This window comes from Bidens hawaiensis, unplaced genomic scaffold, assembly GCF_021521415.1.
Source record: "Bidens hawaiensis isolate Kalapana, Puna unplaced genomic scaffold, B.hawaiensis_p1.1 tig00024613_1, whole genome shotgun sequence".
Taxonomy (NCBI): domain Eukaryota; kingdom Viridiplantae; phylum Streptophyta; class Magnoliopsida; order Asterales; family Asteraceae; genus Bidens; species Bidens hawaiensis.
The window spans coordinates 349,016-365,743 of NW_027493883.1; the positions used below are offsets into that span (position 1 = coordinate 349,016).

Below are 16,728 nucleotides of genomic sequence, written 5' to 3' on the forward strand. Positions count from 1 at the left end.
ATTCTAGGGTTTTATTGTAGCATTAACTTGATTTGTGGGTTGTCAATCTAGAAAGTGTCAGTCTGGGAAACTGGGTATGACCTTAAACCTTACTAGTATTAATGGTGATAATTAGTTGACCAATGATGGCAGTTAATGTTTACTTTAGAGTTTTACTTGAGGGCAAGCAAAAGATAAGTGTGGGGATGTGATGTTCGGTTTATTTGTGTAAGGCCCCGAACCCCGGGAACCCCACAGTTGGTAATCATTCAAACACTCGTAAAATTTAATAAACTTAAAAACTGTTTCTTCCATTAAAACAAACGTATCAGAGTATAAATTTTGCGGAAAACATGAAAAATGAAATAAGTTCCCGAAACCCGGGAATTTTGCCCAAGAACCAAAATCAGTATAACTTTTATAAGTTTCCTTGAAATAAAATATTCATAAACAATTCTTCCTTCCAGTATGCCCTTCACCATCCAAGTAGCTCCGTGCACGTCCAAGCGATAAGGTATCCTCTTCCAAATCCTGAAACTTACACTAACATGCACACAAAGTCAGCTTGAGCTGAGTGAGTTCAAGTTTTAAGTAAAAGATATCAGTAGTAAAATCATGATAGCCATACCAAAGGTTTTCTAAAAGTAAAAGGGTACATCCATCTAATCATCATTATCGAACTTAAACATCCTCATACATACATATACAAATGTATATGTAAACATCCATTCAACAACATCCCTATATACATAACAGCATATATATATATAACATCCACGTATAACATCAGGGTCGAGCAAACGTACAACCCAAACACGTAACATCAGTGAATGCAAACACGAAGTAGGCATACACAACATCAATAGTCGAAACGACTACAACATTGTCAAATAGAGGCCAAGAAATAATGTATATACATATATATATAACATCCCAAGGCTTACCATATACTAGCAAGCCTATATAAAATCATTTTAAAAACATTTCATCAAGTAAGAAAACATTTAGGTGCGCATGCTAGCCCAAACTTAAAAAGAGTAAAAGGGGCATCATGAACTCACATGAGATCGATCGAATACTTGCAACGACCTAGGAAGTTCCTAAGGGCACAATCACAAGCAAGGGCCTGTAAATTATACATAACGCGTTACTAAACTAGACTGTAGGAGCACTCTAGCTAATGGGCCGTACAAGCCCAACACTTTGGCCCAGGGCCCAACAACTTGGCCCAAGGCCCAACACTTGGCCCAAGGCCCAACAACTTGGCCCAAGGTCCAACACTTGGCCCAAGGCCCAACAACTTGGCCCAAGGCCCAAGGATAGTCAAATCGGGTCGAATGCGCGTGTAATAAGCCTTAAAACCATTTGTTAAACGAATCAGCCCCGAATGGACCAAATTCCATCTTAACTCTTTTAATTCATCATAATTATGTCACCCGAGTTGATAGGGTTGACGGTTCCTTTTTACAACACTTACTTTAACATTTAAACGAAAATTCGCGCACCGCCGACTCGATTGACGAAGCACTAACCACGACAGCCTCGAGCACCAAAAAAATAATTTTTCCACAGCCCTTAAACCTCCCTATGGCTGCACAAACTAAATCGGTCGGTCACCCGATCAACTAACGCATCAAACTCAACAATTTGCAATTCTACACCCGATAAACCCTAGTTTTCGAACTAAAATCGATTGACTGACCTAAACACCTCCAATGACCATGAAATTTTAATATGATGTACATGTTATACCTAGTGGGATTTTGATGAGAAAACCTCACTCAAAACAGCCCCGGAAACGCTCAATTGGGCAGCCACCCGGTTAGCCTACAACAAGACGTTTTTCGATCAATAGGCGCAATATGAGGGTCAATTAACGTGAAAAAGACTTGGGGAATCGTAGTACATACCTTGAATTGAAGTTCTAAGGCTTAAAGTTGGCTGCAAAAAAGAAAATCGGTGGTCTTGTGGCTGCTCCTTTCTGCCGATCGCTGCAGGTATAGGGCTAGGGTTTTATTTTATTTTATTTTTTTATGTTATAACTTAAGATATTACACTCTAGTCCTTCTGGATTCAAGTGTAAGGCAAAATGGAAGGAATGGTTAGGTTCTTTAACGTACCGGGATGACGTGAAAGCTTCCGAGAAACGTCGGTTAAGTCCCGAGAGTTATACATACTCTACAAGCTTTAGTTCTTCAAACCGGAGCTAACGGGTGTTACAATTTGTATATATATTAACGTGTTAACTTAGTCGTTTTATTAGTTTAGTTTAGGAACTTTGGTACTTCATACATGTCTACTGTGTTTTAGGTCACAGGTACTTAACGCGATTAATTTGGACCTGTACGAGCATGGAATGAAGACCCGGGATGTCCAGCACGCTTACCGAGGCAGTTATATGGACTTGCTGACTGAAGTGACCCATCGCGAAGCGCGATGGGTGTTGAAGGTGGGGCATCGCGCTACGCGATGCCCTGTAAATTATCTGCGTTGACTTTGGTCCATCGCGTAGCGCGATGGACCAGGAGAGGAGACCATCGCGCTACGCGATAGTCCCCAGAATCGTGAAAGTTAGGGTTTGAGTTTATATTTCGTTTTGACGACCCTAGACGCTATTCTTCACCTTCCAGGCGATTTTCAGAGCAGCAAGGAGAGCCACCATCACCTCCAATCATCTCAAGGCATCATACATGTCCTATTACATCATAACCGAAGCCCCAAAGATGCCGAGACGCGGCTAGTTCCTTCGAGTCATGCCCGGGATGTAGAGTATTGTATCTTTCAGTTTTTCTCATGTATTAAGAACGAATTATGTGTAACCATCTTTGATTAATCTATGAGTATTGATGTCTAGTATTATTGTGCACTCAGTCAGTTTAGGTTTATTTCGATCAGAACGATTATTGTGCCAGTTGCTATGATAATTGCTTATAGGATTGTTTTGACTAGTTGAATATGATGAAGCATACGCTTTCCCTTAGTTGAGTCACACTGGCAGGGACCGTTTGATAACCAGTGCCGTGTGTTAGTGAGCGTGGATGCCTAAGGTTTATCTAGTTAGTCAATCTGTGTTGATCATTGATCGTTAATCTGTTAAGTTGCATGAGATAGCTGTTTGTTTACTTGCTTGAATCCCCGGGTGTGACTTGTCTTTGTTAATTGCTTGAAAGTTGTTTACGTGTTTAATCAATATTAAAACCAAATTTTTTGCTAGTGTGATCAGCACTTTAATTGAATTACTTCATAATGTTAGGAATCATTTACACTTTACACTGACCACATACTTCTTGTGGTTCGACACCCTACTTACCCTGACTAGTTTAAGGTGATTAGGACATTGATTTATATTATTTTTGACTAGATAGCGACGGTATAGCATCAGGGCCAATAATTTTATTTTAGGTTTTAAATATTTAAAAATAAATAAAAAAATGTAAATGCAACAATAAATGCATTCTCTCTATTCAATTAATACAACTAATATAACCATAATAAATCCATCTCTAATTAATATATCTAACTAATTTAACTATAATAATTAAAAAGATAACAACGCTAATTTAGTTATATATATAATTTATTTTACACCTTCTTCATTTATCCAACAAAAATATAATTTGTTCATATAATACTATTTCTTTTTATTAAAAAAATAATTTATTTCCACTCAATTTATTAGCATATATCAACACGTAATTTTTAACAATAACTATCAAAACAAAATTTTTTTTTCAATTTACACTTAGAAAAGTTATTGTGATAAATAATAATAAAAAATATCATACAAATGTGGTCATTAAATATAAATAATAAATATACAACCTACACAAAATTATATAACCTATACCTGTTTTGAGCAATAAAAATGTACAATATACAAAAAAGTATACAACTTACATATATAATTCGACATCAACAATTACATAAACTAGACAAAGATACACATATCCTATACGTGTGTAAGTTATATGTTTTTCATGTGTAGGTTATATCTTATTCTTAGAACAAGTGTATGTTATATGTTTTAGTGTAGGTTGCATATATTTTATTGATATTTAATGCTAACATATGTAAGATAGTTTTTTGTATTATTCATCACAATGTACCTACATGTTGATGGATATTGATATATTGAGTTGGAAGAAATTGGTTTTGGATAGAAAAAAAATTTAATGTATGAATAATTGTATTTGTGTAGGATCAAATTTTCGAGTGTAGGTTATATGTTTTTCGTGTATAGGTTATACGTTTTCGTGTGCGTGTGTAGTTTATTGATGTTGAATTTTGCGTGTCGATTATATGTTTTTTGTGTGTAAGTTATATGTTTTCTTATTCTTAGAACAAGTGTAGGTTATATGTTTTTGTGTAGGTTGTGTACTTTTTTTGTTGATATTTAATGCAAACACGAGTAAGTTAGTTTTTTATACTATTCATCACAATATAACTACGTGTTGATGGATGTTAATATATTGAGTTGGAAGAAATTGGTTTTAGATAGAAAGAAATTTTAATGTATGAATAAATTACACTTGTGTGAGATAAAAATTCAAGAGAAAAAAAATAAGTTATAAAAATAAATAAATTCTTAATATTTTTCAGTTATAATAATTTGATTAGTTATATTAATTGAATAGATAACTATTATATTTATTAATTATATTAATTGAAGAGAGAGCATGTATTAATACTTTCCTTGATTATCTTTAAGCATTTAAAACCTAAAATAAAACTAGTGGCCCATATTTATTTCTCGCATTTCTCGCAGTAATCTCATTTCTCTCCTGAACCATCCCCTATATATATAAATCATACAATTCCATGAGACATGTGCAATAATTGCGCAAGTAAGATCATTTCTAGTTGGTAACAACTAACGTACTCGGATAATCGAGCAAGTAAGGTCCTTTCCAGTTGGTAACAACCAGCGTACTCGGATAATGAGACCCTTTTCCACTAATAACAAAATGGTCCTGAGCGTATTAGGGGGGTGTATAATCATACTTATTGAGACTACCACGTGAAAGTAAAATATGAGCAAATAATCAAGTAACACACAAGCCTATGATATGAATTGTAGCTTGTAAATGAATAAGTAAGCAATTGTTTTGGTAGGATATACACGCTACCCTCAAAGTGTGTAAAAACGTTAAAAATATGGTGTGAGAAACTCACATTTGAAATTGAACATGAAAAAGAAACAAAAGTCGAGAGCGCGTTAAAGAAATCGAAGTGATCAAACCTCACAAACTATAATTAAAAATACAAAATTAAAAACTAACTAACGGAATTATAGAAGTTAAATAATTTAGTTTTAGAGACTAGGCATTGTTTTCTTATATATTTTTATCATTCTATGGCATTTTATATTATAATATTATTTTTAAGCTTTAATGGGAAGTTAACGATTTGTTATTATTTTAATATTATTTAAAAGTTTATTACTAATATATGAATTATATTATTTACGAAGTACTGATTTTATCGGTATAATTATAGTTAGTTTTAGATGAAAACGAAAAAATTTAATTTATAAATAGTTTTATTTAACTAACGGTTTAGTTCGGTTTGACTTAAAAGTTCAACAGTTTAGTTTTGATTTACAAGAATCAAAAACCGTTACTAACGGTTCAGTTTATGGTTTGACTCAAAAACTGCAAAACCTAACCGTAAACCTCCCTATTGTTCTCAGGTACGTGTGAGTTTGGGGTTTCATTGGTCCACCGCTCCACTCTTTGTTTGGATTGGGATAACAATTTTGAATAACTTGGAAGAATGGCAGAAGAGTTAGGCCTAGGGATGTTAATCGATGTTGTAGACGAAGAATGGATGAGAGATACTCTCCCTGCCGACAGTACTTACTATTCTTCATCTTATTCATTGCTTCTTCTTCTTGTTCTAATTACTACTAAATATTGGTTTGGTTACAGATCTTGAATTACCCGCTGCACTCCTCCCTCGGAATGATGATACCGAAGATTCCAGTATGTTTTCTCTTTCGGATTTTTCAATTTAGGTCCTAATGATTTACCCTAATTTCTCAATTATTTGCTCGTTTTTACTTACAAACTTTAATAGGTTCATTTTGGCATTTCCCCTTATGAGAGATCGAGAGCTCGGCTCATTTATTTGTTTGCTATTCTATATACATTTTTTAATATTCTTAAAAAACTTTTTGAGAAAACCTTTATACGAGTCTAAGATCGACTCGAGCTCCGCTGTATAGTGTGATGTTAATACATAGAAATCCAAAAAAGTTACAGCTTAATGTTACACAAGGCTTGTTGGCTCGACGGGCCTAAGTGATCTTCCCGTAGAAGGCTCAAGCTTGGGCTCGATAAGGCTGCGCTGATTTTGAGCTTTTTATCGATCTGCTCGTGAGTAGCTTGGCTCATTTGCACCCCTAATACATATCTTAATTTTTCTTCTAGCCAGCTGATTATCAACTATTTTCTTGTTTGTGTTGCATAATGATAGTTGAAGACTAGGGATCCCTAATATTCAGCTAAGCCAATGTGATAAATTGAAACTCAACTTATGAACTCTGTATTCATTTACAGTTTTCCTTTGAATCATTTTCTTTTTTGTAGTGTTTCTAAAACATTATTATTCAAATAAAAATACAAAACCATTTACAGTTTGTTATGTTTGTTGCTTACAATGAGAATGTTTATCAGATCATGAAGCAGCACAAGTGGATGGAGACACTTGGCAGGATCTTGCACTGGGAACAGGTCAATAGTAAAGATGTCTTGGTGTTTTGCATCTTTGGGGGAAAAATTAGTTTGCACTTGAAAGTGAAAAAAGGTTTATATCATGTTGAAGTGTGTTTTGTGTGTTACTATCAGTTTACTTGAAATTAGATATTATCTTTTTAATAATACACTGACTGTTTTGAGTAAAATACTGTTTGCGTTCCAGTGTTAAATGGGCGGGAACAACTTGTGACCTCGTTGTTAAATCAGGCATACGGACAGGATCAACTTGCGTCCCTCCGTCTATTTGCTGTTTTCGTGAACAATAGACACAAGGGTATTTCTGTAATTCTCCAATCATTTAATTGTTTATTATTAACTAGGTTAAATACCCGTGTATACACGGGTTGGGTAAACTATATTAACAAAAAAACGAAACAATATGAAATACTTATACTAATTTAGTATTAGATGAATCAATACAAATATGTATTACAACGTTGAATAAAATAAAATTTATATAAAATAAAAAAAGAAAATGAAATGATAAATTTTCATTAATCTCTAAAAATTATTCATATACGACATTTGTAGTTACCTTCTTCATTGAATATTAAAAGACTGACTCCATCTCTAATTTTAATCTAGAAAGTGTGACATAAATCTTTAAAAAATGTCCTTGTATATAATGTTTAAAATTAATTAATCAACTTTTCTTACTAATAACATAGTACTAATATTAATTTGATATAGGGATTTATATTTTTAGGAAGAATACTGTTTTAAAAAAAGTTGATACAGCTCATATAAATACTTAAAAAAACAATACACAAAGTTTAAAATAAATACATTATATTTTAAAGCAATATAGGTTGAAAGAGTTGAAAACAAATATAAGCAAAACACCGGATACTAAGAGTTTAAAACAATGTTAATCCACAAAAACTGAAAAAGTACTTTAAAACATAAAAAACATTATCTTAAATATAAAAAACAACTTATTTTTTTCAAAGCAACAAACATCCTAAACAACATGAAACCATTATTAGTTTTGAATAGTAGCGACCGTCAAATAGTTTGGCTTCACCTTTTCAAAGCAACAAAAAATCCCAAACAAACATGAAACCATTATAGGTTTTGGATAGTAGCGACCATCAGATATTTTGGTCAGATTCACATGTATTTTTCCTAAGAGATATTTATCTAGATTTGATGCACATAAGCATGTAGCATCGCATGACCGATGATGAAAATTACCATTGTGGGATGGTTGTCCAAAACTTATAACATTTAAACATTTGTTTTTTTATGTGAAATAAACCAATTTTAATAAAAAAAAGTATAGGATAGTAAGATTATATAAAAATTAGTTTATAAGCTTTTGAGCATGTTGTTGTTGTTGTTGTTATTATTATTATTATTATTTGGAATATTAGAAGCTATAATTATAGCCAGAAAGTAAAAGATTTTAAAAATAATAAATGGTTTTCAAGAATTAAAATGTTAAATATAGTTTATAGTTTAAATAAAAATAAGATTAAGTATAAAATTTAAAGCATTCACTTTTTAATATTAAATTATTAAGACTATTATCTTGTATAAGTTATTAAATCGTAAAAAACAATGGAATGTTATATTAAAATTTTAAAACAAATATTGTAAACTGACATTATTAAGAAACATTTTTTTTTAAATTAAATATTACGAGGAAAATCATGTTAGTAAACTCAAAAGCAAAGGTTTTAAAACCATGAAAATTAATATTAAATTTTTTATTTAATAGTACTTATTATAACAAAGGTAGTTTAACAAAACAGTAATAATTTTTAATTTTAAATTAAGAACTTGTAAATAAAAGAAAACAAATTTGAAAAAAATGGAAACTAAAAAATAAAAGAAAAACAAATTTTCAAGAGAAGACATTAATCAATGTTTTAAAAACCGGTTTTTTAGTCGTACTGGATTAGGCTAAAAAATGGTACAACCAGTTGAACCAGGTTATATCGGGAGGTTCAACCGGTTGAATAGTTTACCTTATAATTTCCTATAAATACAACTTTAACTCTAAAAATAACCCAAAAGTAAATGATTTCATAACAAAAAATAATTAAAAAGTTAATCCATATTGAAAAAACAATACAAAAGCACTCAATTTTAAAAAAACAGTCATAAATTTTACACGTTTGAATATAAATTGTTGAGTTAAAAGTAATTTTGATAAAATATGAGTCGCAAATATCAAAAATTTATTGGACATAAAACTGGTTTGCCGGTAAAAACCGGTATTTTAGAAAAAACCGCCGGTACGATGTTCTAGCAAACCGGCCAAAAATACCGGGCTCAAAATACCGACATTCTATACGAAATCCGGTTTAACCAGTTCAACCGGCCGGTTTGAACCGGTTTTTAAAACACTGACATTAATTATAATATTTTAAACTAAACTTGTCAAGTATTTATTACTTTAAAAGACAATTAAGATGATTAAATGATTTTTGCCAAGTGGCACAAAGATGACCAAAAGAGGTGCCACTTACCAGAACAACATTTTTGTTTATTAGTATAAGGATTCAATAAACGCATTTTGTTATTTGATAATGATTGGGCCAACCATCTCATCCGGTCAATCTCTTCTCTTCTATATGTGATTCTTTCATTAACTTTAACCCGAGAGAACTGTGGTCTTCGTCTTTGTGGTTTGTTCAAGTTTGCTATTTTATCCCTTATTAACATATTTTGGACTTAAATAGCGTATTTTAACAAACCACATTGACAAAAACAGCAATGAAAATGAAAGTGTAAGAATGAAAATAGCAAATTTTAACTTTTGGACTGAAATAACAATTGGTATTTGAACAAACTCAAGGACGAAAACCGCATTATCTCCTTTAACCCTATCTTCAGCAACCTCCAACTATCACCTTTGCCATCATCATCATATCACCACATTTACAGTCTTTTTGTCCACCAGCCGCCGATACAAGAAAATAACTTATTTGACCCGTTTAAGATAAAAACGGCCCGAATAGAATGATTACCAATTTTGATTTACTCTTTTAAAAGTCAAAACCATTACCTTGAAATCATTCAGATATAAGACGAACACCTATATTAACAAGAAAACATAAACACCATAAATCAAATAAGTGATTTCATTACAACCGCCTATATTAATAAGAAAACTTAAACACCAGAAATCAAATAAGTGATTTCGTTATAACCTATGGCTTGTTAGCGGAACACCTATTTCTTTATGTAGGCTATTTATTATTAACTTTTTCCCAACTTCCTTCATTTTAATTTTTATTATTATTTTTTATTTTTTATAAAAGGGACTGTTTAATTCAACAAAAGGAAAAAAATTACAATCCAGTATAACACATTGGCAATTATGACATAAATAAAGTATCATATCTCATGTATCAACAAATGAAAAATATTACAATCTAGAACAACATGAGTTTATTGTATTGGCAAAACATAAAGAAGCTATCATATTTTATTTAGTTAAGTTGGCCCTCACCTAAATTCTTTTTTTGTTGTATTCTCCTATTACTTAGGAGCTTACTTTGTAGGTATTCCAATTCACAGTTAATAAAAATCATTCTGATTGTTAAGTTTGTATAATCAAACTGAATAGTTTGACAACAAATGACGCCGCTTATTTACAAAATGCAGGTATGATCAAAAATGTTGTGACCTTAATTCATGTACCACCTGACCCAACTAAGCTATAAGCTTGTTAACCAAACCAATCAGTTTTACATTTCATTAGCATAAACTTTTCTGTGTTGGTTTCAAAAGATGACATGTCTAATGTTTTTTTTACCTGGAGAACAAATTGGATTGTTTCGAGTGGAACGAATGGGGGGCGCTTTGTAACAAGCGATTTGTTACCTAGCCGTCTTATTGGGAATAACAAGAGCATCTATGAATAAGTTTCATATTCGAAGCGAGTTTTCAAGAAATCAAGTGAGCTTCAAGAACTTTTCTAGGGGGATGATACCTGTTGGTAGCAAATTCAAGTGAACCTAACGGCATTCCTAACAATATTGCTTTTGAACCAAAAATCTATTAGAGGGAAAAATGAAAGATATTTTGTTATGGGTTAATCAGAACCAGTAAATTTACGGTTGTTGGGCAAGTGGTTTAACTTCACAGGCACCCAAGTCTATGAAAGTTATCTTTAGTGCAGTTCACTAGTTCATGTGTGTCAGTGTGTGTGTGTGTGTGTGTGTGTGTGTTTAACAAGTACAGTTAACACTTCTGACAAATCATTAAAAACCAAAATATACACATCTCACATGTCAAAGATTTCACCAAAATAAAGAAATCATGTAAAAGATTTCACCAAATCCATTTCATCTGTAAACTCTTCAAAGACCAGACCAAATCCGAATCCTACTACACTACTATAACCAGTAGCAAAACTGTGTAGAACACTTTCACACGACCATTGGTTCATTACCTCAAATAATAAACCTTTTGATCATTTAACTAACCTACCATCAAATCAATGTTGCATTATTTGAGATTATGTATGCAAACAAGTAACATCACCACTAATATCATATGATGCTTTCAACTCGCTTCTGGTTTAACTGTTTCCAAAGTCTGTTGATGATGTGGTGCATATGAGTATGCTATGACTGAAGCCCCAATCGCAATCGACATTCCTATGCACCACCATAACCACTTCCTCTGCCCCCTTTTTCTTTCTCTATGCCTTCTTGCGACCTCTGCACAACAAAAAAGTATTCTTTATTTAATACACCAGTAAACTCATGTGACCCACCGGGATCGTGAGTAGAGTGCTAAACGAGTCATGTTTGCTAGCTGAACATGACACGAATATTCACGGGCTGACATGAACATGGCTCATTTAACCGGAGTGTTTTTATTTTCTGCTTTTTCAGAAAATAATACTTTAAAATTACAATTTTGAAACGAAAAATTCAAGTGTATTTTAATATAAAATCTCATGTCAATTTCTCTTTTTAAGTTTTGAATAATGCATAGAAGACCCGAATCATATAATTTATCACATAAAATACATTTTAACAAATAAACAGTTTAAGCAGTTCAACAGGTGAACCGGACATGACCTTAAACTGAACACAAACCTGAATCGTGTCAGATACATAAACCCAAACGTGACCTGAATTTTCTCGGGTTGACACGAACACGACCCATTTAACACAATTTTTTATCTTTCATTATTTCCACAAAATTGCTATTTTAAATTACTATATTAAAAGAGAAATTACATTTTCATTATGAAATATTATTTCAATTTATCTTTTAAACTCTACATATTGGCATAAAATCCTCGGCCAACATAACTTATGACATAAAACACATTAGAAAATAAAAATGGTTTAAACAGGTCAACCCACAAACCTGATGAGTGGACACAAACACAACCCATTTAACTAAACAGGTTCGACCCAAAATTTCCCCGAACCCGTTTATACAAAACCAAAACCCGTGAAGTGCTTGCCACTGTGTCATCCCTTGACGATAATCATAAAATTATTGCTAATGCTGTAAAAAAAGTAAATATTCAAAATTTCCAAGATATAGTGAAATAATACGCACCCATAGATTCAAGGTTATTTTGAGACATTTCATGGATCATAGCTTCATAGTACTGGAGCCTGTCTTGCAACCTAGAAATCTCTTTATCTTTAGATCCTATGATGACATGTGCTGCGAGCTCAGCTTCTGCCCTTGCTTCCGCCTTCCCCATGGCTTCTGCTACAAATCTAGCAACAATAAATTCCTCCGATAACTGCTTCATTGCATTAATGTCAAACCGTGTAGGGCTAATATCATTTGATGAAGCTGTCGCACCAGTCTCAGATAATAGAATTTTGCTGACTGTGCGCCAGTGGGAACACATAGCGGCCACGTCAGCTTCAGCGACCTTGCGTCTCTCAATTTCTTCAAGGAGATTAGCCTTTGCGGAATGCAACTCGGATTCTATGTTGGCCCTGTAACTCAACACAGATCCATCTGAGGAGAAATCTGTGCAAAAAATTACGAACACTTTGTCATTTTTCTTGCAGGTCATAATTAAAGATTAGCCTGAATCAATCAATCAATCAATCAATCATGCCCAGTAAAATCCCACCGACAGCAAAGCTATAAGTAGGGTCTGGGGAGAGTGGGATGTAGGCACACCGTACTTCTATCCAAAGGAATAAAGAGGTGGCTTCCAGAGAGACCCTCGGCTCTAAGTACATGTGTATGAAGCAAAATAAAGGAAATCAAAGTTTAACAATTATATAAAAACTACTACTAATTATAATAATATTAATAATAAGATCACAGCTTAACAGCTATATAAAAGCTAATAATAATTATAATAATAATAATAATAATATATGTAAGGGAAATACCATTATGGTATGCGTGATTTCTAACATTGTTAAACTCACTCATACCATTATGCCTGTCAAAATAGCAGTTGGTCTTAAAAAATCATAAAAATAGTGTAATAACAAAGAAATTAATGTACCAGTAATGTAACATACAAGACCTATATGTAGGATAACAAAGAATACAAGTCAAAGCAACATAACTAACTACAAAGGCGTAGCATATTTTGAGCTACATTCCCGAAGCGTTCATACACAACTGGATAGTGATTCTTTATTTTACAAAAAGAAGTAAAAATAATGACAGAAAATTATTACCAGCAATATATTCCATTGGGGATCATATCAAAATATCTGACAATAAATGTAACATAAAAAATAACTTTCAGGAATCACGCATTTATAAACTAGCTAAGCTTGACAATTATAAAACAACGTTGATCCCACATAATGTTAAGAAAATCAAAATAATTACATAAACACGTTTTGGGAATCACGCATTTATAAACTTATTATCTTTTGAAAGACGGTCAACACCTATTTGATATTACTTTCAAAGATAACATAAATTTGGCTATCGTTTTTCTGTATCCTTTTATTTGACAATGGTCATGTGAGTACATGAACGGCTGGAGCAAATTCGCTAGTCCAGAAAAGGAACAAGGCATCAGAATCAAGCTTATAAGGTTCATTGGACCAAAAATTGGTGAGAACCTTTGCATAACCAAACTATAATGTATTGAGTTAATGCATCTTGGAGTTATTGAGCCATAAACATTAAAAGAAGCAAAGACTTAATTTCATATCGCATTATAAAGCTAGCTATCATTGATACATAGTATTTGCATATTTTAACCAAAGCAAACTCCACCTCATCCAAAAATAAAGATTGCATTTTGAAAGTAATTACTTTAAGCTTCCGAACGTCAAAATTAAACAACCAAAAATCATGTACTACCTACTACTTATTAACTTCTTTTCCTAAAGATGCACAACAAGATATCGCAAAAATACTTTCTTCCATAATATCTGGCCTTAATTCCGGCCAATTTTCGGCTAATTTCCAGCGACTCTCAGTTTCCGGCCAATTTCCGATGATTCCATATACATAAAAATTTGTATGTATATAAACTGATAATAAAAATGTGTGCGTATATAAAACTTAAATATAAAAATGTGTATGTATATATATTACAAATAAAATATATAGAAATTTGAAAATTATATATAAAAGTTCCAATATGAACAACACTACTTGCATCCCAAAATAAACCTCAAGATAAATTGCAATGAATCAGAAATGAAAGAAAGAAACAACATTTACCTTCAATAGCATCATAAAACTCCCCAATTTGATTAGACACCACACTCATATCCTCAAGCCCTAACCTCCCGGAATCATTCAACTCACTCGAACTCGCAACACTAATTGAATCACATCTCGGATCCACAAACTCATCTTCACCTTCACCTTCACCTTCACCTTCACCTTCAAGCACCTCGCAATTCTCCACCAATTCATCCTGACCCCTAACCTCAAACCCATCGATCCGCCGATTCGCCGACTTCCCGCCACCGCGGCCCTTGCGATTAAACACGTAGGGCGACGGCGAGACGGAGCCGGTTGCAGGGTAATCGGAGATTGAAGTGGGTTCGGGAGTTGTGTAGAGAGCGGGTGATATGTAGATGTGATTCACTTTCTTTGCGGGTTTCAATTCATCTGGTTGCTGTGGGTGATTTGGGGTGGTGGGAATCCGGTGTTCGAGTAGGTTTTGTAAGGCGATTGTGGTGAACGTCGGCATATTGTTGGGGAATGGAGAATGGAACCCTAGTTTACTTCATAATATTATGATCTCAGCTACTACGACAACAAATACTAGATTATTATTATTGCTGTTGTTACATCGGAAGTTGGGTTTATTAGCCAGACACACAGGACAAACGGTCAGAAATGGTCCCTTGATTATTTCCTTTTTGTCCCTTTTACTGTTTTAACTCAAAACATCATGTTCTAAAGGAGTTTGGAAATACCTCTAATACATGAGTGAGTCTTTTTGAGATAAAATGTCAACCGTTCTTACTAATTTTGATACTCTGGAATTGACTCACATAGAAACGTTATGGGAAAACTTCTTCAAGTCAGGTTTCGAATATGAGACCATAAACATATGAGACTCGTTTAAACCTTGTTAACAATAAATCAAGTAAATTGTAACTTGTATTGAACATGTGAATTTTAGATGGTTATGTAAGAATTACAAAACCGTTGAAAACAAGTTTCAAAAAAAGCTAGGGTCTTTGAAAAAGAGAAATCATGATACTTATCGATGTACCATCTCTTGGTTTTAGTTTTTGAGTATAGGTGTGTTAGTTAACTAGAGAAACTATTATAGTTAAATTAGGAGAATTGTGGAACCATGTTTATTTAAGGAAAGGTACCAGAAGTGTTACAAGCCCACTTTTATGCAAATAATAAAGCAATGTTTTTGAGACTGGACTGGTTCAGTCGGTTTGACTGGTCCAACCAGGATTTGGCCCTATAAGTGGTGCGGTTGCATGTAGTTCATTCGTTCCTTTAAAAACTGGCCAATTGGAACCGTCGTGCGGTTCGAGCGAAATCCAATTTGCAGTTGAACAAGTCGTCTATAGAAAACCCCTTTTTTTCTTTTAAATTTGTTTTTCTTTAAAATTCTTTCAACCCTAACCGCCATTTTGAGGTTGAATTAGTGTTGCGCTATTCGAATTTCGAACTAGTAATGAAAACATTGCAATAAAGTCAAAGCCCAACATCATACCTAATTTAACTCACTACAATTCCCTTCACATCAATCTAACTCTAATCCCAACCTTTTGAAAAATCAAAGTTGTGAAAGGAGCAGGAATGAGATTACCAACTTGGCTTCACATGACTCATGTAACATCCAACTTCTGTTAAATAATAAATAATATAGAGTTTATTATTAACTGCTTGTCGTTAGTTTAATTGTGTGCGTGTTTAGGTTTGAAATAAGATTTTGGTTGGAATGGGAAGTGGTTGGTGGGGCCCTTAGACCCCCTATATATATCCCATATTCTTCTCCATTCCATTTCTTTACACAACACCCACACTCAAGAAACACACACACTTTCTCTCTAACACCCGAAACCAATCCCGAACTAAAAGAAGAAAGGACCTCGTGTGTGAACGTCATCAAACCCCAAGAATCACGTCCAGATCCTCGAGTCGTCTCGGATCCGAACCGAACCCGAAGCAAAAGGTAGGTTTTGGTATAAATGGTTAAGTTTTTAGTTGGTTTCGACATGCAAACTGATAGGATGATAGATCGGACTGTGAAATGTAAGAAAAACATAAACTTGGTGAGTTATAACCTCACGGGTATGTTATAGGACAAAACGGTGATGTTCAGACCTCATAAAACAAGGGTATACAAAGTTGGTACAACCCAAAACCCATAAAAAGGGTAAAATCGGGTCCTAAGAAAGAGTCATGGAGTAATTTGGCTTAAAATGGCAAAAAGAAAATGAAGAAAAGGAAGTATTTTCGCATAAGTCGATTTCGCATCGCACAGCCATGCGAAGCGAAAAAGTCATACGAAGCGAAATTCTTCCCTGCGAAATTTCATTAAATTCATTTTCTGATGCATTTTTGTTAAAAGACTGTTAATGAAAATAAAATT

At 33.3% G+C, this 16,728-nt stretch overlaps 2 protein-coding genes across 2 annotated transcripts; one reads left to right on the forward strand and one right to left on the reverse strand.

Annotated features, from left to right (window-relative positions):
• The first annotated feature begins 5,751 nt into the window (after positions 1-5,751).
• Positions 5,752-6,827, forward strand: LOC143569562 (anaphase-promoting complex subunit 13). The gene is made up of 3 exons (XM_077055440.1): positions 5,752-5,830; positions 5,907-5,960; positions 6,654-6,827. The coding sequence occupies exons 1-3, from the start codon at positions 5,752-5,754 to the stop codon at positions 6,716-6,718; spliced, it is 198 nt and encodes a 65-aa protein (XP_076911555.1). The 3' UTR covers positions 6,719-6,827.
• Positions 6,828-11,252: 4,425 nt separating this feature from the next.
• Positions 11,253-14,853, reverse strand: LOC143569565 (uncharacterized). The gene is made up of 3 exons (XM_077055442.1): positions 14,376-14,853; positions 12,270-12,698; positions 11,253-11,410 (listed from the first exon to the last, which is right to left on the reverse strand). The coding sequence occupies exons 1-3, from the start codon at positions 14,851-14,853 to the stop codon at positions 11,253-11,255; spliced, it is 1,065 nt and encodes a 354-aa protein (XP_076911557.1).
• Between the last annotated feature and the right edge of the window lie 1,875 nt (positions 14,854-16,728).

Bases quoted from the DNA above. Each gene is read 5' to 3' on its own strand.
- LOC143569562 (XM_077055440.1), top strand. From the start codon at position 5,752: ATGGCAGAAGAGTTAGGCCTAGGGATGTTAATCGATGTTGTAGACGAA. The intron at 5,831-5,906 runs GTACTTACTATT...GTTTGGTTACAG, and splicing joins AGATACTCTCCCTGCCGACA to ATCTTGAATTACCCGCTGCA. The intron at 5,961-6,653 runs GTATGTTTTCTC...AATGTTTATCAG, and splicing joins TGATGATACCGAAGATTCCA to ATCATGAAGCAGCACAAGTG.
- LOC143569565 (XM_077055442.1), bottom strand. From the start codon at position 14,853: ATGCCGACGTTCACCACAATCGCCTTACAAAACCTACTCGAACACCGG. The intron at 12,699-14,375 runs GTAAATGTTGTT...TTTTTTGCACAG, and splicing joins GTTTTATGATGCTATTGAAG to ATTTCTCCTCAGATGGATCT. The intron at 11,411-12,269 runs GTGCGTATTATT...TTTGTTGTGCAG, and splicing joins AAATAACCTTGAATCTATGG to AGGTCGCAAGAAGGCATAGA.